Source organism: Bubalus kerabau, chromosome 18 (assembly GCF_029407905.1).
Source record: "Bubalus kerabau isolate K-KA32 ecotype Philippines breed swamp buffalo chromosome 18, PCC_UOA_SB_1v2, whole genome shotgun sequence".
NCBI classification, from domain to species: Eukaryota; Metazoa; Chordata; class Mammalia; order Artiodactyla; family Bovidae; genus Bubalus; species Bubalus kerabau.
The window spans coordinates 38,781,485-38,808,053 of record NC_073641.1 but is presented as its reverse complement, the minus strand read 5'-3'; the positions used below and the strand labels follow the sequence as shown (position 1 = coordinate 38,808,053).

At 40.2% G+C, this 26,569-nt stretch overlaps 2 protein-coding genes across 3 annotated transcripts in view; one reads left to right on the top strand and one right to left on the bottom strand.

The window, feature by feature from the left end:
* NUP155 (nucleoporin 155) overlaps positions 1 to 8,138 on the bottom strand; it is a 50,871-nt gene extending 42,733 nt beyond the window's left edge. Inside the window, exons 1-4 of one of the 2 annotated variants that reach the window (XM_055555307.1) lie at positions 7,766 to 8,138; positions 4,342 to 4,479; positions 2,694 to 2,790; positions 939 to 1,009 (exon numbers count right to left, since the gene is read on the bottom strand). In XM_055555307.1, coding sequence (XP_055411282.1) covers positions 939 to 1,009; positions 2,694 to 2,790; positions 4,342 to 4,479; positions 7,766 to 8,096 — 637 coding nt within the window. In that variant the 5' untranslated portion in view covers positions 8,097 to 8,138. The remainder of the gene's footprint in view (positions 1 to 938; positions 1,010 to 2,693; positions 2,791 to 4,341; positions 4,480 to 7,765) is intronic. The other variant, XM_055555306.1, reaches the window with a different exon arrangement.
* A 6,050-nt stretch (positions 8,139 to 14,188) lies between these two features.
* Positions 14,189 to 26,569, top strand: part of WDR70 (WD repeat domain 70) — a 283,113-nt gene continuing 270,732 nt past the window's right edge. Inside the window, exons 1-3 of the mRNA XM_055554926.1 lie at positions 14,189 to 14,356; positions 14,463 to 14,522; positions 19,208 to 19,291. Of these exons, the coding sequence (XP_055410901.1) occupies positions 14,332 to 14,356; positions 14,463 to 14,522; positions 19,208 to 19,291 (169 nt within the window). The 5' untranslated portion in view covers positions 14,189 to 14,331. The remainder of the gene's footprint in view (positions 14,357 to 14,462; positions 14,523 to 19,207; positions 19,292 to 26,569) is intronic.

Sequence of the window (26,569 nt, the reverse complement as noted above, 5' to 3'; positions counted from 1 at the left end):
AAAGGAGCTTGAAATTTATGAAAATTTATCAAAGATAACACCTTTATTGTCATATCAAAGACCATCCCATTTCAATTTTGTACTGAAAATTACATTTGAGGAGAACAAAGTTTAAGTATTTAAGATGGACAATTAGTATTTATTATGATAGAGGGCAGGAACAGCTGTTGACTTTCATATGAACAAGCTTTTCAATGAAGAAACAAAATACAGAAACATACAGCACAGTAAAGGCTGCTATAAAATTCTATCTAAGGAAATACATGTCCAATGCAATCACAGAAAAACAGTGCATAAAACTGCACATTTATATTTATGTGAATTAGTATAATTTCAAAATGGCTATATTTCAAATGACTACACTTCAAAAATTCCTACTAGGGTCTTGTAAACAAGTGAATCTCATCTATTATTTCCTTCTGTAGGGAGATATATTTTAAAGAGATGAATATTAAATTTAAATCAACCAATTCTGCTTGTCAGTAGCCATGATAAAACACCTAGTGTACTGAAGATGAAATCTGTTTTAGGTTAAACAATGCTTGTGAATTCTCCTAGGATTTATTCTGTACTCTGTTCTCATGTCCATGGGCTACCGGGACTAAGAAAATACAGAGACTAAAAATGGTTTTTACATTATATTCAGGAATTATTGAAAAATGTATAATGCAAACAACTTCAGGTAAATCAAGAAAGACTACTAAAAAGCAAGATAAAATTCAAGAATTTAACAATTTTGAAGGCAGACTCACTTATACTATAAAGTGAGTAAACTGTTAAATATTCCAAATCACTTTTTATATTTCTAATTAGAAGTAATTCAGAACAAAACTTCAACAGGAAATTTAGTACCTAAAATATGATCTCCGACAGTCCTAAAACATTTGGAAGCCAAGGATATACAAACATAATTTCATCTTTCTATTTTTAATTCTTACCAGGTTTTGGTTTCACAAGCCCCACAGCAAGAATAGTCTCACTAAGCCCATCAAAATAGGCAAGGTCTCCTCTGTCAATATTAGAAGAAAAACATGTTACACATAAAGAAAAGCTTTTATCTTATAATATTCTTTAAAACTGTAGAATATATACATACACAAAAAAAACTATAGAACCAGCAAACAGAACTGTTTTAGTTTCAAGAGCAAGGCACAAGGTCTGCTTAAAGCTACACATAAACCATGAAAAGGGGGAATGCTGGTTTCCACTCCAAATATCCTCCCCAGGTTTGCAAGTCTCCAGTGACAGCAATCCACTGCTGTGGCAGGGCCAAGAAGACCCTCTCAGAAGGATACACAGTAAGGCTGAACCAGACTTTCCACGTGGGCAGGGACTACGCTTATCTTATTCAATACTGTTCAAGCACTCAATGGCATCTGATCCATGATAAGCTCAATGTAGTTGTTAAATGGGTATGTTAGATGTCAACAGAAATATAGAAATTTTCATTAACATGAAAACCCTCTTTAAATTATTCTCACATCTATATATTTCATAATTTTTTTTTTTAGGTTTTCTTGAAGAGATCAATGCTAAATTAAGAGGTTCTATTCTTTAGTGCAAAAATGAATACGTATGTGTACATGAAGAATAATCACAATATTATATCACTGCTATTATGACATATACCATTTCAACAATAAAAATAGCTAGGAAGAGTTTAAAGAAGAAAAAAAAAAACCTAGCCAACAAAATTGGTTAACTTGCAAGTTCTCAGGTAGTATCAGTTTTGATTCAATGACACTGTATGTGTTTCTAAAAAGTACATTAATTGAGCAACAGTAACAACTATACATACAGAACATTCTCTGGTTATCTCGCCCCTCACCTAAAGATAATGTGATGGAGAAACGGAAGATAAAAATTTTTTCCAAATAGCCAAGAGTAAAACCATCAGATCAGGGCTTTCCTGGTGGCTCAGTGGTAAAGAATCCATCAGCCAATGCAGGAGACACAGGTTCGATCCCTGATCTGGGAAGATCGCACACGCCATGGAGCAACAAAGCCCACGCGCCACAATGATTGAGCCTGTGCTCTGAGCCTGGGAGTGGCAATTACTGCAGCCCGCATGCACCAGAGCCTGTGCTCTGCAACAAGAGGAGCCACTGCAATGAGAAGCCCGCATACCGTAACTAAAGAAAAGGCCCTTGAAGCAATAGACCCAGCACAGCCAAAAAAAAAAAAAAATGCAGCAGATCAATAAACTTTAAGCAAGAATGCTTTGGGCCTTCACTCAGACCCTTTTATATACATTTAATTTACACAAGGTCAAGCCCACAGAATAACAACAGCTAAGATAAACTAACATCCTGCCACTCCACATAGATATGCAGGGAAAACAGGTCTTTCAAAATGTCAAATCAAAAAAAAAAAAAAAAAGAAAGTCATACTATCTCTCAAAGAATCACTGATAGACTATCTTTACTACAGGTATCAGTTTGGGAAACAGACTCCTACTCAGAGTGGTACCCAGATCCCCAGCATCACCTGGGAGTTTGTTACATGCAGCTTCCTAGGTCTTACTCAGAATGACCATAACATAATCCACATTTTAACCCCATCCCCAGGTAGTATGTATACTGAGAAGCACTGACTTGGATGAAAGATAAGCCAGGCAGCTTCTAATGAGTAGACTACTAGTTGCAATAATTTAAATCTAATCATGCTAAAGCAAACCAGCCATAAATACATACCCATCTTCGTAGTTCCACATGAATATGTCACTGTCGATGGTGAGCCAAGCTCTACTGATGGGAGGGAACACGCCCATCATGCAGTTACACTGCATGTCTGAGGTGGTATGGATGTAAGGCAGAATGATTTCAACCCCTCTTCCTTAAACTTGCTTCAGAAGATTTTTTTAAAATTCATATAAAACCACATAATTAAAAAACCATGACCTATTCATTCTTCAGTAGAAAGAGCAAATGAAACATCTTTATTTCCAAAGAGTTTAATGAAAGCCATAGTGTATGACGAAACACTTACAATTTATTGTTTCTAAATAGGCTACCTGACCATTTAAAATACACACAAAATAACAAATGTAATGTTTTTGCCATTACTAACTTAAAAAAAATCTTGATTCTGAGTAATATTGAGCTGACATTTAAAACTTTTACTGGACCAGTTTTTCCAACTGTATGAGAGAGTGATAAAAAACAAAAAAACACTAGGTAAGCTAAAGTCATAGCTAGGTGACAATCTATATATAATGCTCATAGAAACTGAAAAATAGACCAAGATTTATGTAATTATATGACAATTAAACAACTGTGAACACAAAATCATTTTCTAATTAAAGGAAATATTTCTTGTATTAACAGAGGATTAAAGAATATTAAGAAACTATGCAAGAGAAGAGTGAAATTAAGATGTATTATATATTTAGTAACACTATTTTACAGTCTCAAAGAGACAATGAAAATTAAAGGGAAAATATCAATTAGATTTTACTCTATTTACTTATTTATATAGATTTTTCTATTTATTTTTACATTTTCCATAATATTTCATTTCTTTTCTATGTCACATTATATTGAAGCATGAAACCCTTTCACCCTCAATAGATTAACATAGTTTTGAAAGTCTTAAATTTTTCATACAGGATCTTGATGTCTTAATCATGAGAGTTACAGATTGATTTTTATAAAAGCTTCCTAGCAAATAACTCTATAGTCCTTTTATAGGGTATGCTACACTTTAAGAAAAGCAAATAAAATCTTACTTTTAGAAGATAAGAAATCTCCTCTAACTTCTCAGTCTATGAAGAGGGCATCAGTACTTCAGTTTCTTATACCCTTAAGTGTAGATTTTTATTGTAATCCTTGGAAATGCAATCACTAACAAACTAAGACACCCGTAAGTGTGAAAACACACCAAAAACTTTTTGGGGGGTATTTTCAGAAGGAAATACCTGGAATTTTTTGCTTAAATATTTTCAGAGCCACTTCCCAGTTTTAAATGTTAAAATAGGGGGGAAAAAAACCCATTGGCCTTTGAACTGAAAAAGCATGGTAGGAAAAACTTCCTTTCCCCACCCTACTTAATAGGAAAGTATCACCTTACCATACGTCATTCAAAAATGCAGAATTAATTGTAAACAACTCACTCTCCTCAATGTCCCTGAACAATTAAAATATGACTCAATTTTCAACATTCAATTTTATTATGAAATTTTCTAGGCACATGACAAACTACCCATGTACTTAAAAGTATTTTAAATAAAATCCTTACATGAACTTGTACACAAATCACTAATTAGACACAAAACAAATACTGTAATAATGAGAACACTAATTTTTAAATATTTTAAATAGTTAACACAAAGGAATAGGATACGTCCAAACTGTTCAACAAGTTCAGGTGGGAGAGGAACTCTTCGGATGGAACTGATGTCTGGAAGGTTGGGTACTGACAGCAAGCCAGGTCCTTGCAGGGGATAATCCATATCTGACATGCCAGAAACAGTGGGATTATCTACAAAAAATAAAACGAGAAACAAAGCATTTATTTAAAATAACCATATACTGGGCATCAAATGGGCAAGCAGAAGTACTGCAGGCTACAAAAATAAAATTGTGTGCCTGGTGGTTCTAAAGGTATATAGAGAAAAAAGAAGTTCTGATCTGACACAAAGGAGGCCTAAGGAATTCTAGTGTTGAGATGGGGTGCAATTCCTGGTTTCAACACTGAAAAGTCTTTAACAAAGACTTGTCTCCGCAAGAAAAGAAATGGTTAGTTCAATAATTTATAGTGTTTTTCTATTATTTTACTAATCTGAAATGGGAAAAAAATCATAAAACTGCTTTAGAGATAAAAACAACTGTGGACAAACAAAATACTGACTGAGGAAAAAACAGCATTTCCTTTCCCACTTAAAAACAACCCATGCCTTTTCCCATCACGCATTCCCCCATCCCCCATGCGTGCGTGCTCAGCTGCATCCGACTCTGTAACCCCATAGACTATAATGTGCCAGGATCCTCTGTCCATGGGATTCTCCCTGCAAGAATACTGGAGTGGGTTGTCATGCCTTCCTCCAGGGGATCTTCCCAACCAAGAAATCGAACCCAAGTCTCCTGTCATTGCAGGTGGATTTTTTATCCACTGAGCCACCCGGGAAGCCCCACCCCCTTCACCAATACAGACACACTTCAGAAATGTTGTGGGTTTGGTTCCAGACCACTGCAATAAAATGAACATCCCCAGAAGGCGAGTCTCATAAATTTTTTTTGATTTTCCAGTGCATGTAAATTATGTTTACACTATACTGAAGCTGAAGCATGCAACAGTATTGTTTAAAAAAAAAGCAACAATGTATACACCTTAACTTAAAAAATACTCTATTACTAAAAAATGCTAACCATCATCTGATTAAGGCAGAGTTGTCATAAACCAATTGTAAAAACACAAAAACAAAAATCTGGTATCTGCAAAGTGTAATAAAACAAAGAGCAATAAAATGAGGTATGTCTGTAATACCACAAAAGCAGTATTTTATTGGGGAGGGGGGAGAGGAATCAGACTACTCTATAAAGTGTTCTCAACTGGCAACTTTTCTCTTCGGCTAAAGCCTAGACACTAAGGGCAGGAGTGGGATGGTCTATTCCCTCCTAGTCCTGAACAAGGTGTTTTAGATCTGACTAATCATCTATTTTCTGCCTCTCTAAAGTACAAAGATGTTGGGGGAAAATGACATATAAAACAATTTTATGAAAAATTTAAAAATTTATACAACTAGAGAACAAATTCAGTCAATCCCTATGTATTGAGTGTCCAGCTTCAAAAATTACCAGTAATGTGCCGTCTCATGTTTTATATATATCAGTCCTATCCACTTCTTCCCTAACGTATTTTTTGAAGCAAATTGCAGACATTCTATTTAATATTAAAATATAGTTTTTGGAGACACTTCACTATTTTTTAATTTAAAAAGTTTTTTTTTTTTTGAACACCAAAAACATTTTGTAATTGGGGTGTAGCCAATTAACAAGGTTGTGATAGCTTCAGGTGAACAGTGAAGGGACTCGGCCACACATTACCTGTAGAACACTGTGCATGTTAAATGGCAGTGGGAAAACAAGGGAATCGCGAAAGCCTATAGAAAGTGAGATTTAATGGAGCCTGGAAGAACAGCTTATTAGGCAAAGAAGAACATTCTAGAAATGATGACGAATACATGAAAAATCAAAGAGGGGGGTCTCTTGTTATAGTAAACGTGTTAAATTCAGTTTAACTGGAACAAGGATGTAAAGAATAGGATGGAAGAAGGAAAGATTTGGTTAGAGAAGCAGCTGTATGTAAAGGTGGACAGGTTGAACTGGGGTGAGATATGAAGAGAAGACAGAAGATATGGACTGTTTTCACAGTTTGCTTTCAGAAATAAGGAGGTCAAAGGGAGTGGTGCTGTTCAAAATGAGAGCTGCTAACAGGTCACTCAGTTCTTACAAGACAAGCCCACAGGTGAGTAGCTGTCAGGAATAAATACTCCTTGCTTTGTTCCTGTCTTTTCTCTGATTTTAAGTCAATGAATTTTATTAAACTGCAGGAGCTGTCTTTTTGGCAACCCACTTCAGTGTTCTTGGCTGGAGAATCCCAGGGACGGAGGAGCCTGGTGGGCTGCCGTCTATGGGGTCACACAGAGTCGGACACGACTGAAGTTACTTAGCAGTAGCAGTAGCAGGAGCTGTCTTTTAGGTTTACATTGCAAATATTGTCGTCGTTTAATTGCTAAGCCAGGTCTGTCTCCTTTGTTGATCCCATTGACTGTAGCCTGCCAGGCTCCTCTGTCTATGGGATTTCTCAAGCAAGAGCACTGTAGCCGGTGGCTATTTCCTTCTCCAGAGGATCTGCCCAACCCTCATCTCCTGCACTGGCAGGTGGATTCTTCACCACAGAGCCACCTGGGAATTATCCTGCTTAAAATATCTTGGTTCATGCTTGCCAAAACCTTGTGCTTATCTTATTTACTCTCCTCAACTTTTCTCCAATTTCCACCTCACACAGGGGTCACTTCTTTTCTAGCAACTTGTGTGATTCTATGTGCTATGAGGAGTCTGACCTTAATTTAAAACCATTAAACAGAATATTGTACTGACACCTGTCTTTTGTTGGCACAAAATCTGCCCTACCCTCCCTGTTAACCCATCATCATTTGTTTCCCTGTTCCCTTCCTTCATTCCGCTTGTAGTTCTTTTTCATACCCTTCAGCATTTCATATTACAGTAACGCTACACATAACAAGGCGTATCTTTCAGCGAACATAGTAAAATTTCCAAATTAACTTCGTTTACTCTTCGGTTTTACTCCGATAGTGACAGGAGATATTAACAAAGTTGAAACTTGGATCAGGTGATCCTCCTCATCCAGTCTTAGCGATTAAACACCTGGAGGTAGTGAGAAGCTCATTAAGGTTAAAATATTTGCCTCTTTCTGCCTCAAATAGGGGCTTGCTCCTCATTCCCAGCCTCTCAATTGCCTGTGATGAAGGGTGAGAGAAGGAAAAAATTGAAAATGGGCTCTTTTCCCCTTTAGGGCTTCTCTTGCGGCTCAGACGGTACTGAGTCTGTCTAAAATGAGGGAGACCCAGGTTTGAGTCCTGGGTTGGGAAGATCCTCTGGAGAAGGGAATGGCAACCCACACGAGCGCCCTAAATTCTCAGGATGTCTTCGTCCATTCATCCTGGGGATGAGACCTATTTATGGAGTCAGATGAGAGTCCTTTGGGCTGAGAAACAGTCACCAACTGGGCAACGATCACTCACTTGGAGCAGACACCATGAGCAGCTCGGAAAGGTCCGGGTACATGCGGTCTTCTTGCAACTGACGGTCGATGAGCCGCCCCGCATTTTCCAAAGCTTCCTGCAGGGCTGCGGCCGACGTGGAGGCCGGCATCGCCGACCCCAGCAAAGAAGACGGCATATCCAAAACCGAAGACAACAGCGACCGGAGAAAGTCAAAAAGCGAGGAGAAATAAGACAAAACCCAAGACGCTAGCTCAACCCCAAAGCTTAGAGCGCGCGCGCCAAACGAGCGCCCCGGCGCCAGTGCATGACGCACTTCCGGTTCATCGGGTGGGGAATTTGAAGCTTGCATCTAATTTGGCAGCTGGGAAGGGAAACTTGATAGAGGGGATGGACGTTAGGGGTGGAGCTAAGTGAGAGGGAGGTGGCTGTTTGGGGAGGGTTGGGGAAGTCGGTGTTGTCTTGGAGGAAGGGAGAGAAGGAGGTGGAAGGGAAAAGGGGTGGGGCAAAGGGAAGGGGAGGGACGGGACGGGGGTCTGTAGGGGTGGAGAGGAAGGAGGGGTGGAGAGGCCGGGTGAGTGGGAGCCGGTTACTGCGGGTTACTGCGCAGGCTTGCTCGGGTTCTGGTGGGTTCAGCGCGCGCTTGGATCCGGGTGCCTCGAGCTTCGGGTAGCGGAAACCCGCAACAGCACCTATTTGATTCTCGTGTCAATTTGTTTGGTGCTCCAAGTAACTTCGGACTTCCCTGGTGGCTCAGACGGTAAAAACGTCTGCCTATAATGCGGGTTCGATCCCTGGTTTGGGAAGATTCCCCTGGAGAAGGAAATGGCAACCCACTCCAGTACTCTTGCCTGGAAAATCCCGTGGACGGAGGAGCCTGGTAGGCTACAGTCCATGGGGTCGCAAAGAGTCGGACACGACTGAGCAACTGCACTACCAAATAACTTCTGAGAGTGTATAGGAATTGGTAACAGTTAGAAAAAGTTGACACATAAACCAAAATTTCTCTACATTTCTAATGGGCTTCGGTGTAAATCAGGCTTTCTAGTTCCGTGTCGCTACCAGTTGATTTTGTGGTACGTTTAGGAGAAGGCAATGGCACCCCACTCCAGTACTCTTGCCTGGAAAATCCCGTGGACGGAGGAGCCTGGTAGGCTGCAGTCCATGGGGTCGCTAAGAGTCGGACCTGACTGAGCGACTTCACTTTCACTTTTCACTTTCATGCATTAGAGAAGGAAATGGCAACCCACTCCAGTGTTCTTGCTTGGAGAATCCCAGGGACTGGGGAGCCTGGTGGGCTGCCGTCTATGGGGTCCAACAGAGTCGGACACGACTGAAGCGACTTAGCAGCAGCAGCAGCACAGTGAAAATTTATGTTTACGAAATCTTCACTGGGTGCAGAGATGTGATGCCTTGTTTTATTTCTCATTGCAGAGGAGAAGCAGATGATTCTAATTCACTGTTTCCTCCCCAGCGCATAGTAGGACTGGTATAGAATAGGCCACCCAACATGCTTTCCTAGTAGCTCAGATGGTAAAGCATCCGGCTGCAATGCAGGAGACCTGGGTTCGATCCCCGGATTGCTGGGGAAGGAAATGGCAACCCACTCCATTATTCTTGCTTGGAGAATCCAACGCACAGAGGAGCCTGACTGGCTACAGTCAAAGGGGTCTCAAAGAGTCTGACACGATGGGGCAAGTAACATGTACACCCAACATGTCATCTACAGTTGTGGGATTCTTAATTTGCATCAGGCATACCTGTGCTGGGAATATCAAACTGAAACAACGTTCGTGTTCTGATGGAAACTCTCCTGTCCTCATGCAAGGACACAGAGGCAAAAAGCCTGAGTGTATCACTTTGTTTTCTATAGAATATGTAGTAACTGAAGTAGAAGGGTAGAAAAGGAAAAATAAACCCATCTGAATACAGAATGCCAAAGAATAGCAAGGAGAGATAAAAAAAGCCCTCATAACTGAACTATGACAAGAAATAGAGGAAAACAATAGAATGGGAAAGACTAGAGATGTCTTCAAGAAAATTACAGATAGCAAGGGAACATTTCATACAAAGATGGGCACAATGAAGGACAGAACCTGTATGGACCTAACAGAAGCAGAAGATATTAAGAAGAGGTGGCAAGAATACACAAAAGAACTATATTAAAAAGGTCTTACTGATCCAAATAACCACAATGGTGTAATCACTCACCTAGAGTCAGACATCCTGGAATGTGAAGTCAAGTGGACCTTAGGAAGCATCACTATGAACAAAGCTTTTGGAGGTGATGGAATGCCAGCGGAGCTATTTCAGATCCTAAAAGATGATGCTGTTAAAGTGCTGCACTCAATATGCCAGCAAATTTGGAAAACTCAGCAGTGGCCACAGGACTGGAAAAATGTCAGTTTTCATTCCAATCTCAAAGAATGTTCAAAGTACTGCATAGTTGCACTCATTTCACACGCTAGCAAAGTAATGCTCAAAATCCTTCAAGCATTGGAGAAGGAAATGGCAACCCACTCCAATGGCTTCCATCTATGGGGTCGCTCAGAGTCAGACACGACTGAAGTGACTTAGCAGCAGCAGCAGCAGGCTTCAACAGTATGTGAACTGAGAACTTCTAGATGTAAAAGCTGGATTTAGAAAAGGCAGAGGAACCAGAGATCAAACTGCCAACATCCAGTTGGATCATAGAAAAAACAAGGGAATTCCAGAGAAACACTTACTTCTGCTGGATTGACTACACTAAAGCCTTTGACTGTATGGATCACAAAGTGATGGGATTACCAGCCCACCTTACCTGCCTCCTGAGAAACCTGTTTGTTGGTCAAGAAGCAACAGTTAGAACTGAACATGGAACAATGGACTGGTTCCAAATTGGGAAAGGAGTGTGTCAAAGCTATATATTGTCACCCTGCTTATTTAACTTCTATGCAGAGTCAGTTCAGTTCAGTCGCTCAGTCATGTCTGACTCTTTGCGACCCCATGACTTGCAGCACGCCAGGCATCCCTGTCCATCACCAACTCCCGGAGTTCACTCAAACTCACGTCCATCGAGTCAGTGATGCCATCCAGCCATCTCATCCTCTGTCGTCCCCTTCTCTTCCTGCCCCCAATCCCTCCCAGCATCAGAGTCTTTTCCAATGAGTCAACTCTTCGCATGAGGTGGCCAAAGTACTGGAGTTTCAGCTTCAGCATCATTCCTTCCAAAGAAATCCCAGGGCTGATCTCCTTCAGAATGGACTGGTTGGATCTCCTTGCAGTCCAAGGGACTCTCGAGAATCTTCTCCAACACCACAGTTCAAAAGCATCAATTCTTTGGCGCTCAGCTTTCTTCACAGTCCAACTCTCACATCCATATATGACCACTGGAAAAACCATAGCCTTGACTAGATGGACCTTTGTTGGCAAAGTAATGTCTCTGCTTTTCAATATGCTATCTAGGTTGGTCATAACTTTCCTTCCAAGGAGTAAGCGTCTTTTAATTTCATGGCTGCAGTCACCATCTGTAGTGATTTTGGAGCCCAGAAAAATAAAGTCTGCCACTGTTTCCACTGTTTCCCCATCTATTTGCCATGAAGTGATGGGACCAGATGCCATGATCTTTATTTTCTGAATGTTGAGCTTTAAGCCAAGTTTTTCACTCTCCTCTTTCACTTTCATCAAGAGGCTTTTTAGTTCCTCTTCGCTTTCTGCCATAAGGGTGGTGTCATCTGCATATCTGAGGTTATTGATATTTCTCCCGGAAGTCTTGATTGCAGCTTGTGCTTCTTCTAGCCCAGCGTTTCTCATGATGTACTCTGCATAGAAGTTAAATAAGCAAGGTGACAGTATGCAGCCTTGATGTACTCCTTTTCCTATTTGGAAACAGTCTGTTGTTCCATGTCCAGTTCTAACTGTTGCTTCCTGACCTGCATATAGGTTTCTCAAGAGGCAGATCAGTACATCATGCTAAATATTGTGGGCTGAATGAAGCACAAGCTGGAATCAAGATTGCTGGGAGAAGTATCAATAACCTCAGATATGCAGATGACACTATTCTTATGGCAGAAAGCGAAGAGGAACTAAACAGCCTCTTGATCAAGGTGCAAGAGGAGAGAGAAAAAACGGACTTAAAACTCAACATTCAATAAAACTAAGATCATGGCATCTGGTCCCATCACTTCATGGCAAATAGATGGGTAAACAATGGAAACATTGTTTCTTTATTTTCTTTATTCTTTATTTTATTGGGCTCCAAAGTAGTTTTGGAAGGTGACTGCAGCCAGGAAATGAAAATGCTTGCTCCTTGGAAAAAAGCTATGACAAACCTAGACAGCATATTAAAAATAACTTTGCCAGCTAAGGTCCGTCTAGTCAAAGCTATGGTTTTTCCAGTAGTCATGTAAGCATGTGAGAGTTGGACCATAAAGAAAGCTGAGTCCTGAAACTGATGCTTTTGAACAGTGTTGCTGGGTCTTTCCCAGTAAGTCAGCTTTTTGCATCAGGTGGCCAAATTATTGGAGCTTCAACTTCAGCATCAGTTGTTCCAATGAATATTCAGGGTTGATTTCCTTTAGGATTGACTGGTTTGATCTCCTTGCAGTCCAAGTGACTTTCTAGAGTCTTTTCCAACACTGCAGTTTGAAAGCATCAATTCTTTGGCGCTCACCGTTCCTCCTGGTCCAACTCGCACATCCATACATGACTACTGGAAAAACCATAACTTTGACTAGACGGACCTTTGTCAGCAAAGTGATATCTCTGCTTTTCAATATGATGTCTAAGTTCGTCATAGCTTTTCTTCCAAGGAGCAAGTGTCTTTTAATTTCCTGGTTGCAGTTATGGGAAAGATTGAGAGCAGGAGGAAAAGGGGGCAACAGAGGATGAGATGGTTGGATAGCTAAATGGACACGAGTTTGAGCAAACTCCAGGAGATGGTAAAGGACAGGGAAGCCTGGCATCCTGCAGTTCATAGGCTTGCAAAGAGTCGGACAAGACTTAGCGACTGAACAACAAAGGAACTTATTTCTCATTGGCAAAAATGTGTAGATTGTAATTGTTCTTATTTTGATTATAAAGATGTGTTAGAGCCTAGTTATAATGATTTCAAATTCATGGTCCCAAATCACAGTTATATTTGCACCAACTCAATAAGCGTTCATCCTGCATGCCACACTAAAGATTGCACATGCCACAACTAGAAGACCCAGGGCAGCCAAATAAATAAAAATTAGAAATTTAAAAAGTAACATTTAAAAGAAAAATGTCTAATCCTTGTTATTGTAAAGAACACATTTTATGAAAAATTGTCAGTTTGTAAAACTAAGCCATTAATGAAAAGAATGGCGTTATTTTACATTTTTGCAGATCCCTTAAGTTCAGTTCAGTTCAGTCGCTCAGTAGTGTCCGACTCTTTTTGACCCCATGAATCGCAGCACGCCAGGCCTCCCTGTCCATCACCAACTCCCGGAGTTCACTCACACTCCCGTCCATCGAGTCAGTGATGCCATCCAGCCATCTCATCCTCTGTCGTCCCCTTCTCTTCCTGCCCCCAATCCCTCCCAGCATCAGAGTCTTTTCCAATGAGTCAACTCTTTGCATGAGGTGGCCAAAGTACTGGAGTTTCAGTGTTAGCATCATTCCTTCCAAAGAAATCCCAGGGCTGATCTCCTTCAGAATGGACTGGTTGGATCTCCTTGCAGTCCAAGGGACTCTCAAGAGTCTTCTCCAACACCACAGTGCAAAAGCATCAATTCGTTGATGCTCAGCTTTCTTCACAGTCCAACTCTCATATCCATATATGACCACTGGAAAAACCATAGCCTTGACTAGATGGACCTTTGTTGGCAAAGTAATGTCTCTGCTTTTCAATATGCTATCTAGGTTGGCTAAATGTTTGGCTAAGAGATAGCTAGATTTTCATATGTACTGTTGTTATATGTTGTTTAGTGGAAGTATATGGAGAAAGGGGGGCCTCACACAGTTACACAGTTGAAGAACAGAGTATTTTAACATTTATAGACACTTGTGAATATTCTTCTCTGACAGCATACCAAAACTTTCTTAAAGGTTAGTTGTGATGTGAAATTTGAAGCCATTCTGGTGGCTCAGAGGTTAAAGCATCTGCTTGGGATGCGGGAGACCCGGGTTAGATCCCTGGGTAATCCCCTGGAGAAGGAAATGGCAACCCCCTCCAATACTCTTGCCTGGAGAATCCCATGGATGGAGGAGCCTGGTCGGCTACAGTCCATGGGGTCGCAAAGAGTCGGACACGACTTCACTTTCACTTTCACTTTCACTTTCACTTTCGAATTCTGAGGATTAAGTGTCACCTGGTCGTAAATGCATTTTAGGAAGTAAAAAGAGTTCAGAGAAACCCCAGATAATCCCTTTCCATGGGTTTAATTGGACACCCGGCTCTGTGGCGCCTATACCTCGCCAGCCCGCTAGGGCGGCGTAGCCCAGGGAGGCCTGTGTCCCTCCGCGCAAGGCGCCTCTCTTGGCCTTGGCGGCGACGCTGACGCTTGAAGGCTTTACTTCCTGCCCGGTTTGCCGGGTCTTCGGCAGCTGTTTCTGCTGCGGTTGTTGCTGGAGGGTGGCCGAACATGGAGCGCCCGGGGCCCAGCGATGGTGGGTTCAGTGAGGCGAGCACCTGTAGGATGGGCCGGGCAGGGCGGGCGGCGCTGGTTTCGCCCTCTGACAAGGCCTTTTCCCTTTTCTCTTTCTCAAATGACAGGCTCAGACGCCTCGGGACCAGACCCGCAGCTGGCGGTCACCATGGGCTTCACGGGGTTCGGTGAGTGACTGCCCTAGACATGGTCTCCTTTTGCAGAGGTTTTAAGAGTCGCAGGTTGGGAGAGGCGTCCGAGCTGTCCCTTGTGTTCCGACGTTCCGCTGTGCCTAGTCCTCCTTGTTAATACTTTTAGCTCTAGTGTGGGTATCTTGCAATTTCAAGTCGCAGTCTTCCCCCATCTGTTTTCTAACTCCTCTCTGTCTCCTGGGACCAGCCCAGGTGACACTTTTTACGCGACGGTTAGTGAAGAAGAAAGATTGCTGCGTGACCCACGCGGTGGAAGGTGTTGGTTAATGGAGAGAGTTGTTTCTCTGCGTCCTGAGGATAAGGAGCCAATCACTGATTTTGGTCTGTAATAAGATGGCCCTTTTGGCATCAAGTGGGCTATTAAGTGATGTTATAATAGTTAAATCTCTTATTTTGTTGAAGTATTGGTGGTTTAGTCGCAAAGTCCTGTCTGGCTCTTGTGACACCATGGGCTGTAGGCTACCAGGCTCCTCTGTTCATGGGATTCTCCAGACAAGAATACTGGAGTGGGTTGCCATTTCCTTCTCCAGGGGATCTTCCCAACCCAGGGTTGGAACCCAGGTCTCCTGCATTGCAGGCAGATTCTTTACCAATTGAGCTAAGGGGAAATATAGTTGATTTATAATATCATGTTAATTTCAGGTGTACAGCGCAGTGATTCATTTACACACACACACACACACATACATATTAATATATTCTTTTCCCTTGTAGGTTATTGAAAACTGTTGAATATAGTTCCCTGTGCTATACAGTGGGTCCTTGTAGGTTAGTCTTCTTTCCTACTCCAAAGTCTTCACTTTGGAGTCTCTTGTTTGTTCGTTCATACATTCATTTATATGGTTAATGTCTTGAACGACATATTTATTTTCTCCTAGGAGGTCATGTCTACAAAAGTGCTGTATGCTTCTGTAGTATTCAGTTCAGTGCAGTCAGTCGTGTCCAACTCTTTGCGACCCCATGGACTGCAGCGTGCCAGGCCTCCATGTCCGTCACCAACTCCTGGAGTTTACTCAAACTCATGTCATGAGTCGGTGATGCCATCCAGCCATCTTATTTTGTCATTACCTTTTCCTCCTGCCTTCAATCTTTCCCAGCATCAGGGTCTTTTCAAATGAGTAAGTTTTCACATCAGGTGGCCAAAGTATTGGAGTTTCAGCTTCAGCATCAGAGCATCAGTCCTTCCAGTGAATATTCAGGCCTGGTTTCCTTTAGGATGGACTGGTTGGATCTCCTTGCAGTCCAAGGGACTCTCAAGAGTCTTTTCCAACCCCACAGTTCAGAAGCATCAATTCTTCGGCACTCAGCTTACATGACTATTGGAAAAACCATGGCTTTGACTAGATGGACCTTTGTTGCAAAGTAATGTCTCTGCTTTTTGATATGATGTCTAGGTTTGTCATAACTTTTCTTCCAAGGTGTAAGTGTCTTTAAATTGCATGGCTGCAGTCATCATCTGCAGTGATTTTGGAGCCCCCCCAAAATAGTCTGTCACTGTTTCTACTGTTTCACCATCTATTTGTCATGAAGTAATGGGACCAGATGCCATGATCTTAGTTTTCTGAATGTTGAATTTTAAGCCAACTTTTTCACTTTGATTAGGAGGCTCTTTAGTTCTTTGATTTCTGCCATCAGGGTTATGTCATCTGCGTATCTGAGGTTACTGATATTTCTCCCAGCAATCTTGATTCCAGCTTGTGCTTCATCCAGTCCAGCATTTCTCATGATGTACTCTACATATAAGTTAAATAAGCAGGGTAGCAACATACAGTCTTGATGTACTCCTTTCCCTATTTGGAACCAGTCTGTTGTTCCATATCCAGTTCTAACTGTTGCTTCCTGACCTGCATACAGATTTCTCAAGAGACAGGTCAGGTGGTCTGGTATTCCCATCTCTTGAAGAATTTGCCATAGTTTGGTGTGGTCCACATAGTCCACAAAGCTTTGGCATAGTCAATAAAGCAGAAATAGATGTTTTTCTGGAACTCTTGGTTTTTCAATGATCCAGCGGATGTTGGTAATTCGATTTCTGGTTCGTCTGCCTTTTCTAAAACCAGCTTGGACATCTAGAAGTTCTCGGTTCACATACTGTTGAAGCCTGGCTTGGAGAATTTTGAGCATAACTTTACTAGCTCAAAGATGAGTGCAATTGTGCGGTAGTTTGAACATTCTTTGGCATTGCCTTTCTTTGGGATTGGAATGAAAACTGACCTTTTCCAGTCCTGTGGCCACTGCTGAGTTTTCTAAATTTGCTGGCATATTGAGTGCAACACTTTCACAGCATCATCTTTTAGGATTTGAAATAGCTCAACTGGAATTCCATCACCTCCACTGTTGCTGCTGCTGCTGCTAAGTCGCTTCAGTCATGTCCGACTCTGTGCGACCCCATAGACAGAAGCCCACGAGGCTCCCCTGTCCCTGGGATTCTCCAGGCAAGAACACTGGAGTGGGTTGCCATTTCTTTCTCCAATGCATGAAAGTGAAAAGTGAAAGGGAAGTCGCTTAGTCGTGTCCAACTGTTAGCGACCCCATGGACTACAGCCTACCAGGCTCCTCCATCCGTGGGATTTTCCAGGCAAGAGTACTGGAGGGGGGTGCCATTGCCTTCTCCATCACCTCCACTAGCTTTGTTCATAGTGCTGCTTCCTAAGGCCCACTTGAGTTCTCATTCCAGGATGTCTGGCTCTAAGTGAGTGATCTTAACCACTGTGATTATCTGGATTGTGAAGATCCTTTTTGTATAGTTTTTCTGTGTATTCTTGCCACCGCTTGTTAATATCTCTGCTTCTGTTAGGTCAATACCATTTCTGTCCTTTATTGTGCCCATCTTTGCATGAAATGTAGTATTATGTACTTATTTTTGTATACAGTATTATGTACTGTAGTATTATGTTATTTATTTTTGTTGCATTTCCTTTTAATAGCTTTCTCCCTAATATAAAGAATACAATAAATGAGAAGGAAGAAAGTAAAATCATTCATAATCTCTTGAGCTAAAAATCAAGGCATAAAAATTTGTTTGCTTTCCAGTTTTTTTCTGTTGCGTATTAATAACATTAAGATTGTATGTATGTATGTATGTACTATTTTGTTCTTAATTATATGGAATTTGTTTAATTCTTAATATTTTGAGGATTTTTCCATCTTATAAAAATGCTCTTCCAAAGCATGTCTTCTGATGGGTTGAATAGTAGATAGAAGTGCTATAATGTGTAACATTTTAAGGTTTCTCTCACATAGTTCTTTTCTTTTATCAGCAATACTTAAATAAACATTTTTATAACATTCTTTTATCTCCTTTTGTAAAAGGAGTTTTATGTATACTTCCATAGGGTAGATTTCTACAGGAGGGACTACTTTGATAAAATATATAGGTATTAAAAAGTAACAAAAAATTGAGTGTATAGCTTTTAAAACTTCTTGGTATTTGTTGTCATAATGCTCTTCAGAAAGGTGGTTTCAGTTTATATCAATCGGTAGTGTGTAAGAAATGGAGAAGGCAATGGCACCCCCCTCCAGCATTCTTGCCTGGAAAATCCCATGGACGGAGGAGCCTGGTGGGCTGCACTCCATGGGGTTGCTAGAGTCGGACACGACTTAGCGACTTCCCTTTCACTTTTCACTTTCATGCATTGGAGAACGAAATGGCAACCCACTCCAGTGTTCTTGCCTGGAGAATCCCAGGGACAGGGAAACCTGGTGGGCTGCCATCTATGGGGTCTCACAGAGTTGGACATGACTGAAGCGACTTAGCAGCAGCAGCAGCAGTGTGTAAGAAAAGCATTTTTACCACATTCTAACTAACACAGAATAGGTATTAGTACTGAAAAAAAAACACACACACAAAAAAAACTAGTAAAATCAAATATAACATTGCTTCCAAGCAGATCCAGGTCATCAGAATGTCGGTTCCTGGTGGTTTTAGGATTGAGACCCCTGTTTGCTTACTGGCTTTCAAGTGGGAGTTTCTTACCTCTTTCTGATACCTGCATTGCTTGTCTTCTTGCCCCTTTCATCTTCAAATGCACTGCGATCCATCTCAAGTCTCTCTGACTTCTGCCATATCTATTCTGCATCTATTCTACATTTTCTTGTAAGACCTTCTATGATTAGACTGGGCTTGCCAGGATGTACAGAGTCCCTGTAAATGTAATGTATTCACAGGTTTCAGGAATTACGATATGAACATTCTCTATTTTGCCTAGTACCCCGTGTTGAAGTTTCAAAGAGTAGAGTCTAGATAAATTACAGGAGGATGGGAAAGTTGGCTGGTTAATGTTATTCAGTGATGAGATTGTAATTAAATTTCCCTGGGGAGTTGGGACTTCCCTGGTGATCCAGTGGCTAAGACTCTGAGCTCCCAATACAGGGGGCCTGGGTTGGCTCCCTGGTCAGGGAACTAGATCCTGCATGTTGCAACTAAAGATCCAGAGTGCCACAGCTAAGATCCAGTGCAGCCAAATAAATAATGAATACTTAAAAAAAATTCCCTGGGGAGTAAACGTTTTCTTCATTGATATTTTATGGTTATTTGGTAGCTGTGCTATAAATTAGATAGACTCTAAGTGGTTATTGATACATCAGTAAGTAAGTATTGAGTACCCGAACATTGGCCAACTTAGTTCAAGAAACTCACAGTCTGCTACTTATTCCTGTTTTAGGAAAAAAAGCTCGCACATTTGATTTGGAAGCAATGTTTGAACAAACTCGAAGAACAGCAGTGGAAAGAAGTCGGAAAACACTGGGTAAGAAGTTCAGTTAATTGCTTTCTTATTTATGTAGATACCATATCCAATTTACACAAGTGTGTTACCAGTTATAAAATTATAAACTGAAAAAAAAATTCAAAATTGTTAAAAGTTCACATGTGCTGGTTCCTTTGGAAGTAGTTTTTTTTTTTAGTCTCATTTTTTAAATATGATAAAAGTTGTATCTAAATAGGGTAAGAAGGTCTGAGTTCTAAAACCTGTCAGAAGTGTGAGCTATGAATAAACAAGGATTCAAAATTAATTTATAAGAATCAGAATAGGGACTTCCTTGGTGGCCCAGTGGTGGGGAATCCACCTTGCAATGCAAGGGATGCAGGTTCAGTCCCTGGTCTGGGAAGATTGCACATGTTTCAGGGCAATTAAACCCTTGAGTCACAACTAAGACCTAATGCAGCCAAATAAATAAATATTAAAAAAAAAAAAAGAATCAGAATAGTGGTTTCTTTTCTTCTTCACCCTCTATCTGATTCTCATTTCATTTTTTTCTTTCCTGCTTACAGTGGAACCAGTATTTTGAAGGCTGAGCGAGAGGTGGCTCTCAGAGTTGTGTACGCCACTGATCGTTGACCCAGACAGTATAGAAAATTGAGCCATCCAGTGAATGGGGCTGGCGCTGTTAAATCCCTGCATTCATGAGTTGTATCAGACATTTAATGAAGGCCTTAACTTCCAGACTGTCTGGTTTGATACCAGGTGGTTGGCAGTTCTAGGTATCACCTCAGGATCTTTGGAGCTGACTGTCTCCTCTACTGCTTTCTTTAGATCTGATTCAGATCATTCTTCTACTAGAGAAGGGATAGATGTAAACTGATAGAGCAGAAGGCACTCGGAACCAGAGACAGGATTCCTGGAAGAATTTAAGTGAATGTTGCTCCAGTACTTATCATTGTTTTAAAATGATAAATTATATAGCAGTAATATCTCACATTTGAGAAGTGAGGATGATTTTTGGAATTTGGAAGAAGAATAGTTTTTGATTTGTGTGTGTGTGTGTTTGTGGTAAAAAGACAGCTATCTATATATAATGTGTATTGTTTAAAAAAGCTTCAACTATTACCTGAAGTTTCAATTACATACAGAAGTATAAGAATGAACTCCCGTATTCCTATCACACAGATTTAACTATTATAACAGTTCATGGCCAATGTTATTTCCATTTACTTCTCCTTTCAGATTGCTTTGACAAAAATCCTGGATACATTACTTCACCCATAAATATTTTTGTATGTCTTTAAGTGATAAGGATTTTGAAAAATCTTAACTGAAATACTATTACTACACCTAAAAATATTAAATAATTTAGTATCATCAAACAACATGTAGAGACATGCTCTCTGTAGCGTTTGTACAAATGTATTACGCACTTCATCTTTGAATGTTTCAGTGAACCTTTATACTGTTCCAGTTTAGCTCTCCAGCATGTGATACCAAATGCTTTGGATAGTGATTGTCTTATTCCCCTACCTAAGTTTTATAGTCCCCATTACCATGCCTCATAAGATAGGTTCTCAGTATTTATTTATGCAGATTGAATTGAATTTAAAACTGCAATATTGTCTTTAAAAAAATAAATACTGCATCTTTGGAGAATGTGTGTGTGTTTCTTTTGGCCACGCTGAGTGGCATGCAGGATGTTCGTTTCCTGACCAGGAATTGAATCGTTCATCACTGCATTGGGAGCTCGGAGTCTTAACCACTGGACCACCAGGGAAGCCCCTGGAGAATTTTTTTAAATGGCATGATGATTGTAAAGAGTTTGGAATTTGAAGTTGGAGGGCCCAGCTTTAAGGGTTAGACCCACATTCTACTAGATGAATAACATCAGATGGATCTTCAAATTTCAGATCCTTAATTTCACCATCTGTTTGTTGACAATGATAAGGTCTCCTTTATTTATTATAAGCTCCCTTGAGGTTTCTTGAAGGGATTAAGATGTTGGGCATGGTACTTTTTAAACAGTAATATTGTAAATATCACTTTTAATTCCTATCATTTTTTTAGTAAAATATGCATTCATGTAGCACTTAGGTAGAATTCCAATAAAGAATTATTAGAGTTCTAAAATTTTGAAAAATTATCTCAGGGCCTTGTTTTCCTATTGTTATTTGTGGATGAATTAAATGGGTTGAACTTTCTTGACTTCATGTTACATTCTTGGACTTAGACTCCTGTTTCTACCCTTGCATTTAAATATAAGAAGCCAAAGTTTGCCTTTTCTTAAAAGTTAACAAATTCTGATATGGGCCTTAATGATAGGTATTGGAGTCTTCTTGAACTTTGACATCAGACTTGAGGAAAATAAGAACTTTTGGTCCCTTTTAATGGCAGATTTAACTGTGTATGCAGATGTGAAGTTTTGGTTTTTAAGTGCTCTACGAGAAAGGGTGAATTATACTATAAAGCCTGAGTAAAATACGTGTTACCAAAAATGTTAAAAAATAGTGTTATATGTTGTTTTTGAAGTATTTTTTATGTTTATGAAAGCTGTTAGTAGGTTTTGGACATGTGAAAGACATACTCTTTTAGAACTAATATACTATGAGGACATAGATGGGGAAGAAAATGTCTTTTATTCAAATGGCATATTTTGAGTGTGGCCATGGTTTCAATGGATTATGAACCTTCTGTTACCTGACTGGAAAAAAATTCCTTGAGAAGATATTGAGATAGGATTTTAAGATGATTTCAATGGATGATTTTTCTTGGAAAGAATAATTGTCCCAGAGGTTTTAGAAATTAGAAAAGCTTAAAAAAAATTTTTTTTTTAACTTGAAATTCTCTTCCTACCTAGCTAAATCCTACCTTATCCTTTAAAGCCTCACCTCATATTTTACCTTTTCTAAGTATTCAAAACTCTTTTGGACGTAATTGTTCCCTACATTTTTAAAATAATACTTTATTATAAATTTATTTTAGTATTGTTCATGTCTTGATAACCTTGTTTTTCATATTTATGCTTATAGTAGCTTAATGTAGAACTCGATGTATAGTAGTTACATCTCTAAATAGTTAATAAAGAATTGTAACTAATGTCAGATAATCCTGATCTTATTTTTTTATTTGTAGTCATTTTTGCACTAAACATTTAAAATTAAATATAATTTTTCATGAAATTGGTAGCCTACTGAATCGTTTTAGAATGGCAGAAACAATTAGCAAGTGGCTTCCCTGATGGCCCAGACAGTGAGGAATCTGCCTGCAATGGGGGAGACCCAGGTTCCATCCCTGGGTCGGGAAGTGGCAACCCATGGAGAATCCCCTTGGAAAGAGGACAGAGGAGCCTGGTGGGCTACAGTTCATGGGGTCACAAAGAGTTGGACACAATTGAGCAACTAGAAAAAAAGAATATGATTAAAACATCATTCAAGCTTGTTTCTATTAGTTTTATTTCCTTTGCATGTTATTTTAACACTCATTTCTTCCTATAATGCTTAAGATATAATGAAAGTGAGATTTTTCAGCTGCTGAATTACATTCATGTGAATCTGCAATTTGTGAAAATCAGCCCAGTTGGGACATGGTAGTTTTGGATAGTTTGCTGTTATCCTGGATGAATTGCATACAGCTGAGATGCTTTTGCTGGAGAAGGCAATGGCACCCCACTCCAGTACTTTTTCCTAGAAAATCTGATGGACGGAGGAGCCTGGTAGGCTGCAGTCCATGGGGTCGCTAGAGTCAGACACAACTGAGCGACTTCACTTTCACTTTTCACTTTCATGCATTGGAGAAGGAAATGGCAACCCACTCCAGTGTTCTTGCCTGGAGAATCCCAGGGACGGGAAGCCTGTTGGGCTGCCGTCTATGGGGTCGCACAGAGTCGGACACGACTGAAGCGACTTAGCAGCAACAGCAGCAGCAGGGATGCTTTTGCAGAATGGCTGTGCAAAACTATTAGCTACCTGAGAGTAGAGAGATACCAATAAATTGAGATACTTAAAAGAATAAGGTGTTGGGGAGTAAGTTAATTCACTTTTGCTAATAGAACATACTGAGCATCTTTACAGTATTTACAGAATACTTGGATTCCTGTATGTTTTACAGTGTGCAGTGAGCTTGGTCCATACTCTTGGTAAAATACACAAAAATGATCCCCTTGGTCAGGGAGCTGCAGTTTATTGAATTAGTCTCATTTTGGTTTGTCCTTAGTAGACAGTGAGGTAAAAAAAAATACTTTTTTTCCTCAAAAATGTCTTTCCTTTTTTTTTTTCTTCTCATTTTAATGAAGCAGCAGGTGATGACAGGAACCTCTCAGGGTAGAAAATCCTTACTACTGTAAAAAATAAAAAAGTTAAATTTTAAATTAAAAAGTTAGAGACTTCCTTTGTGGTCCAGTGGTTAAGACTCAGTGCTCCCAATGGAGGGGGTACAGGTTCGATCCCTAGCCAGGGAACTAAGATCATCATGCTGCCTATCATGGCTAAAAAATAAATATAATTAGAACATCTAAATTAAAAAGATAATTCACTTGGATGGGGCAAGTAGTTTGGAACATTCATCCACTGGGGAGGAACTCTAGATAGGTGGGTGGGTCATAGTTTGCAAATAGTCTGGCGACAGGTAAGCAAATAAAGGGCTGTACTTTATGGCCCTTTGGGGAGAGAGGCAGGGTCACTGCTTTATAAAAGTGGGTGATACTCATTGGATAATTTTACAGGCTTCAGAAGGTCTGGTCACATCAAGGAAAGGTACATTGTGGAGCCTCAGTTGACTACTTTGCTCTAACTGTAGCTGTTACTTCTCTGCTTTGGATTCCTAAACTATTAAGTGAAGATAGTAGTATTTACTTCAGCTGTATTGGGTATAGTTGAAATTTGCTAAGATAGTAGAACTTAATTGTTCTTACCAAAAGAAAAAAAAAGAAACACAGGATAAATATGTGGGGTGATAGCTGTGTTAATTGACTCCATGGGAAGAATTCTTTCTCAGTGTGTATTTGTACTAAATCATCACATTGTACACTTTACCTATCTTACAGTTTTGTCAATTATACCTCATTAAAGCTGAAGTAAAAAAGTTTCTGCTTCAGGGGTTGTTATAAAGATTGTTGTTGTTGTTCAGTCGCTTAGTCGTGTCCAACTCTTTGCGACCCCATGGACTGCAGCACACCAGGCGGCTCTGTCCTTCACCATCTCCTGGAGTTTGCTCAAGCTCGTGTCCATCGAGTTGGTGATAGAGTCGTGATGCCATCCAGCCATCTTGTTCTCTGTTGTCCCCTTCTCCTCCTGCCTTCAATCTTTGCCAGCCTCAGGGTCTTTACCAGTGAGTCAGCTCTTCGTATGAGGTGGCCAAAGTGTTGGAGCTTCAACTTCAGCGTCAGTCCTTCCAGTGAATATTCAGGGTTGATTTCCTTTAGGATTAACTGATTTGATCTCCTTGCAGTACAAGGGATTCTCAAGAGTCTTCTCCAACACCACAGTTCAAAAGTATGAATTCTTTGATGCTCAGCCTTCTTGATAGTCCAACTCTCACATCCATGCATGGCTTCTGGAAAAACCATAGCTTTAACTATTCAGACCTTTGTTGTCAAGGTGATGTCTCTGCTTTTTAATACGATGCATAGGTTTGTCATAGCTTTCCTTCAAGGAGCAAGCGTCTTTAATTTCATGACTGCAGTCACCGCCTGCAGTGATTTTGGAGCCAAGAAAATAAAGTCTGTCACTGTTTTCATTCCAAAGAAGTCATAGGAGACCTAATAAAAAATGGCTTAAATAAGAAAAGTTTAGTATCACACCATGACAAGAGCTCTGGAATGGAACTCTTACATCTTCTGAATCCTGATATAAAGGACTTAAAGATTTTTCCCCTTTTTTCTGCTTTGGCAGCTGTAAAGTGTTGTCTTATCCTAAGCTCACTGTCCTCATGACTCAAAATTTTGTTAACATACAGATGACCACATCCACAGGCTGATAAGACTTTTGTGTAACTCTTCAGGAGTAAGAAAACTTTTCTCAAATGTACCTCCAGCTGACTTCCTCTCATGTGTTATTAGCCAGTATTAGTGTGGTACGTCAGTTGCAAAAACAGCCCTTGCAGGTTCACTATGGTTCACTTGAAGTCAAACTTTACTCCTTCTAGATAGGAAGGGGCCCAGAATCAGGAGAATTGTGGTTTCCTTTGCAAGGAAAAAAGAAGTGGCTGCTAATAGGTGACTAATGATGTGTGCCTTAGGGTCAATTCCTAATTGGTGTCAGAACTGCCCCTAAGACCTGAGCCTGCAGTCCAAGTGTGGCCTCCCTGACTCACTTCCCAGCCTCTCTCAGCTTCCCCGCCCTCACTCACCCTGGAGGGTACAGAGGGAATTACTGGGGAGGCAGGATGAAGGTAGGAGCCCAGCAGGCTCACTCTTAAATTTGGGCATTAGCCTTCTCTTACTGTTTTCAACCTCCCCATCATCAGAGTGCAGAACTGTTAACTCCTAACCCACCTCAGCCCAGTGGAGGGCACAAAAAAATTAATGTGACTTTACCTTACATCTTCCTGGAGAGTTTTTTAATCTTCCATGTTTGAAATGAATGACTAGTTGTTGACGCTTGCTGCCTATTTCCTAGTTACTCACCCTCTCTATCCTAGCAACAAAAGACCCTGAATAGTGCAGCATTCCAGTGAGTGCCCTTTGATATTGCTTAACTTTGGGTGTATTATTCTTCACTATTAAATTTTTAAAAAAGTGTTAAAGATTATCTCAGGTTATTGAGGATGGTAGCAATCGAGAACAAGCCTTATTCATATAATTAATTTCCTTCTTATGTTCCCTCCACTTGCTGAATGAAATTATCAGAGGAGAAAGATTAGATTTCCTTGGATAAATTTGTTTTGTCTTTCCAAGGTAAAAACTCTGGAAACTTGATGTAATTCAGTTTTTCTCATAATTTTGGTGTCAAGTCTCTGGCCAAAAATCCAGTTTGGAAAAGTCAGAAAGGAAGGGAGTGCTGAATTTATAATTTAAAATATTTAAAAGTGAGGTTACCTAAAATCTTATGTTTGAACACTTTCTTGTCACTTGCCACATCTTTTTACATACTGCACTCGTGGTTCATATACTCTTCACAGGCTAATTTTGCTTAGCTTGTCTGTTAATATTTTCCCAGATTTGCATATTTTCTATATATATATATATATATATATATATATTTTTTTTTTTTTTTGGCCACTCCACATGGCTTGCAGGATCTTAGTTCCCCAACAAGGGATTAAACTTCGGCCAATGCAGTGAAAACACCAAGTCCTAACCATTGGACAACAAGCAATTCCCTT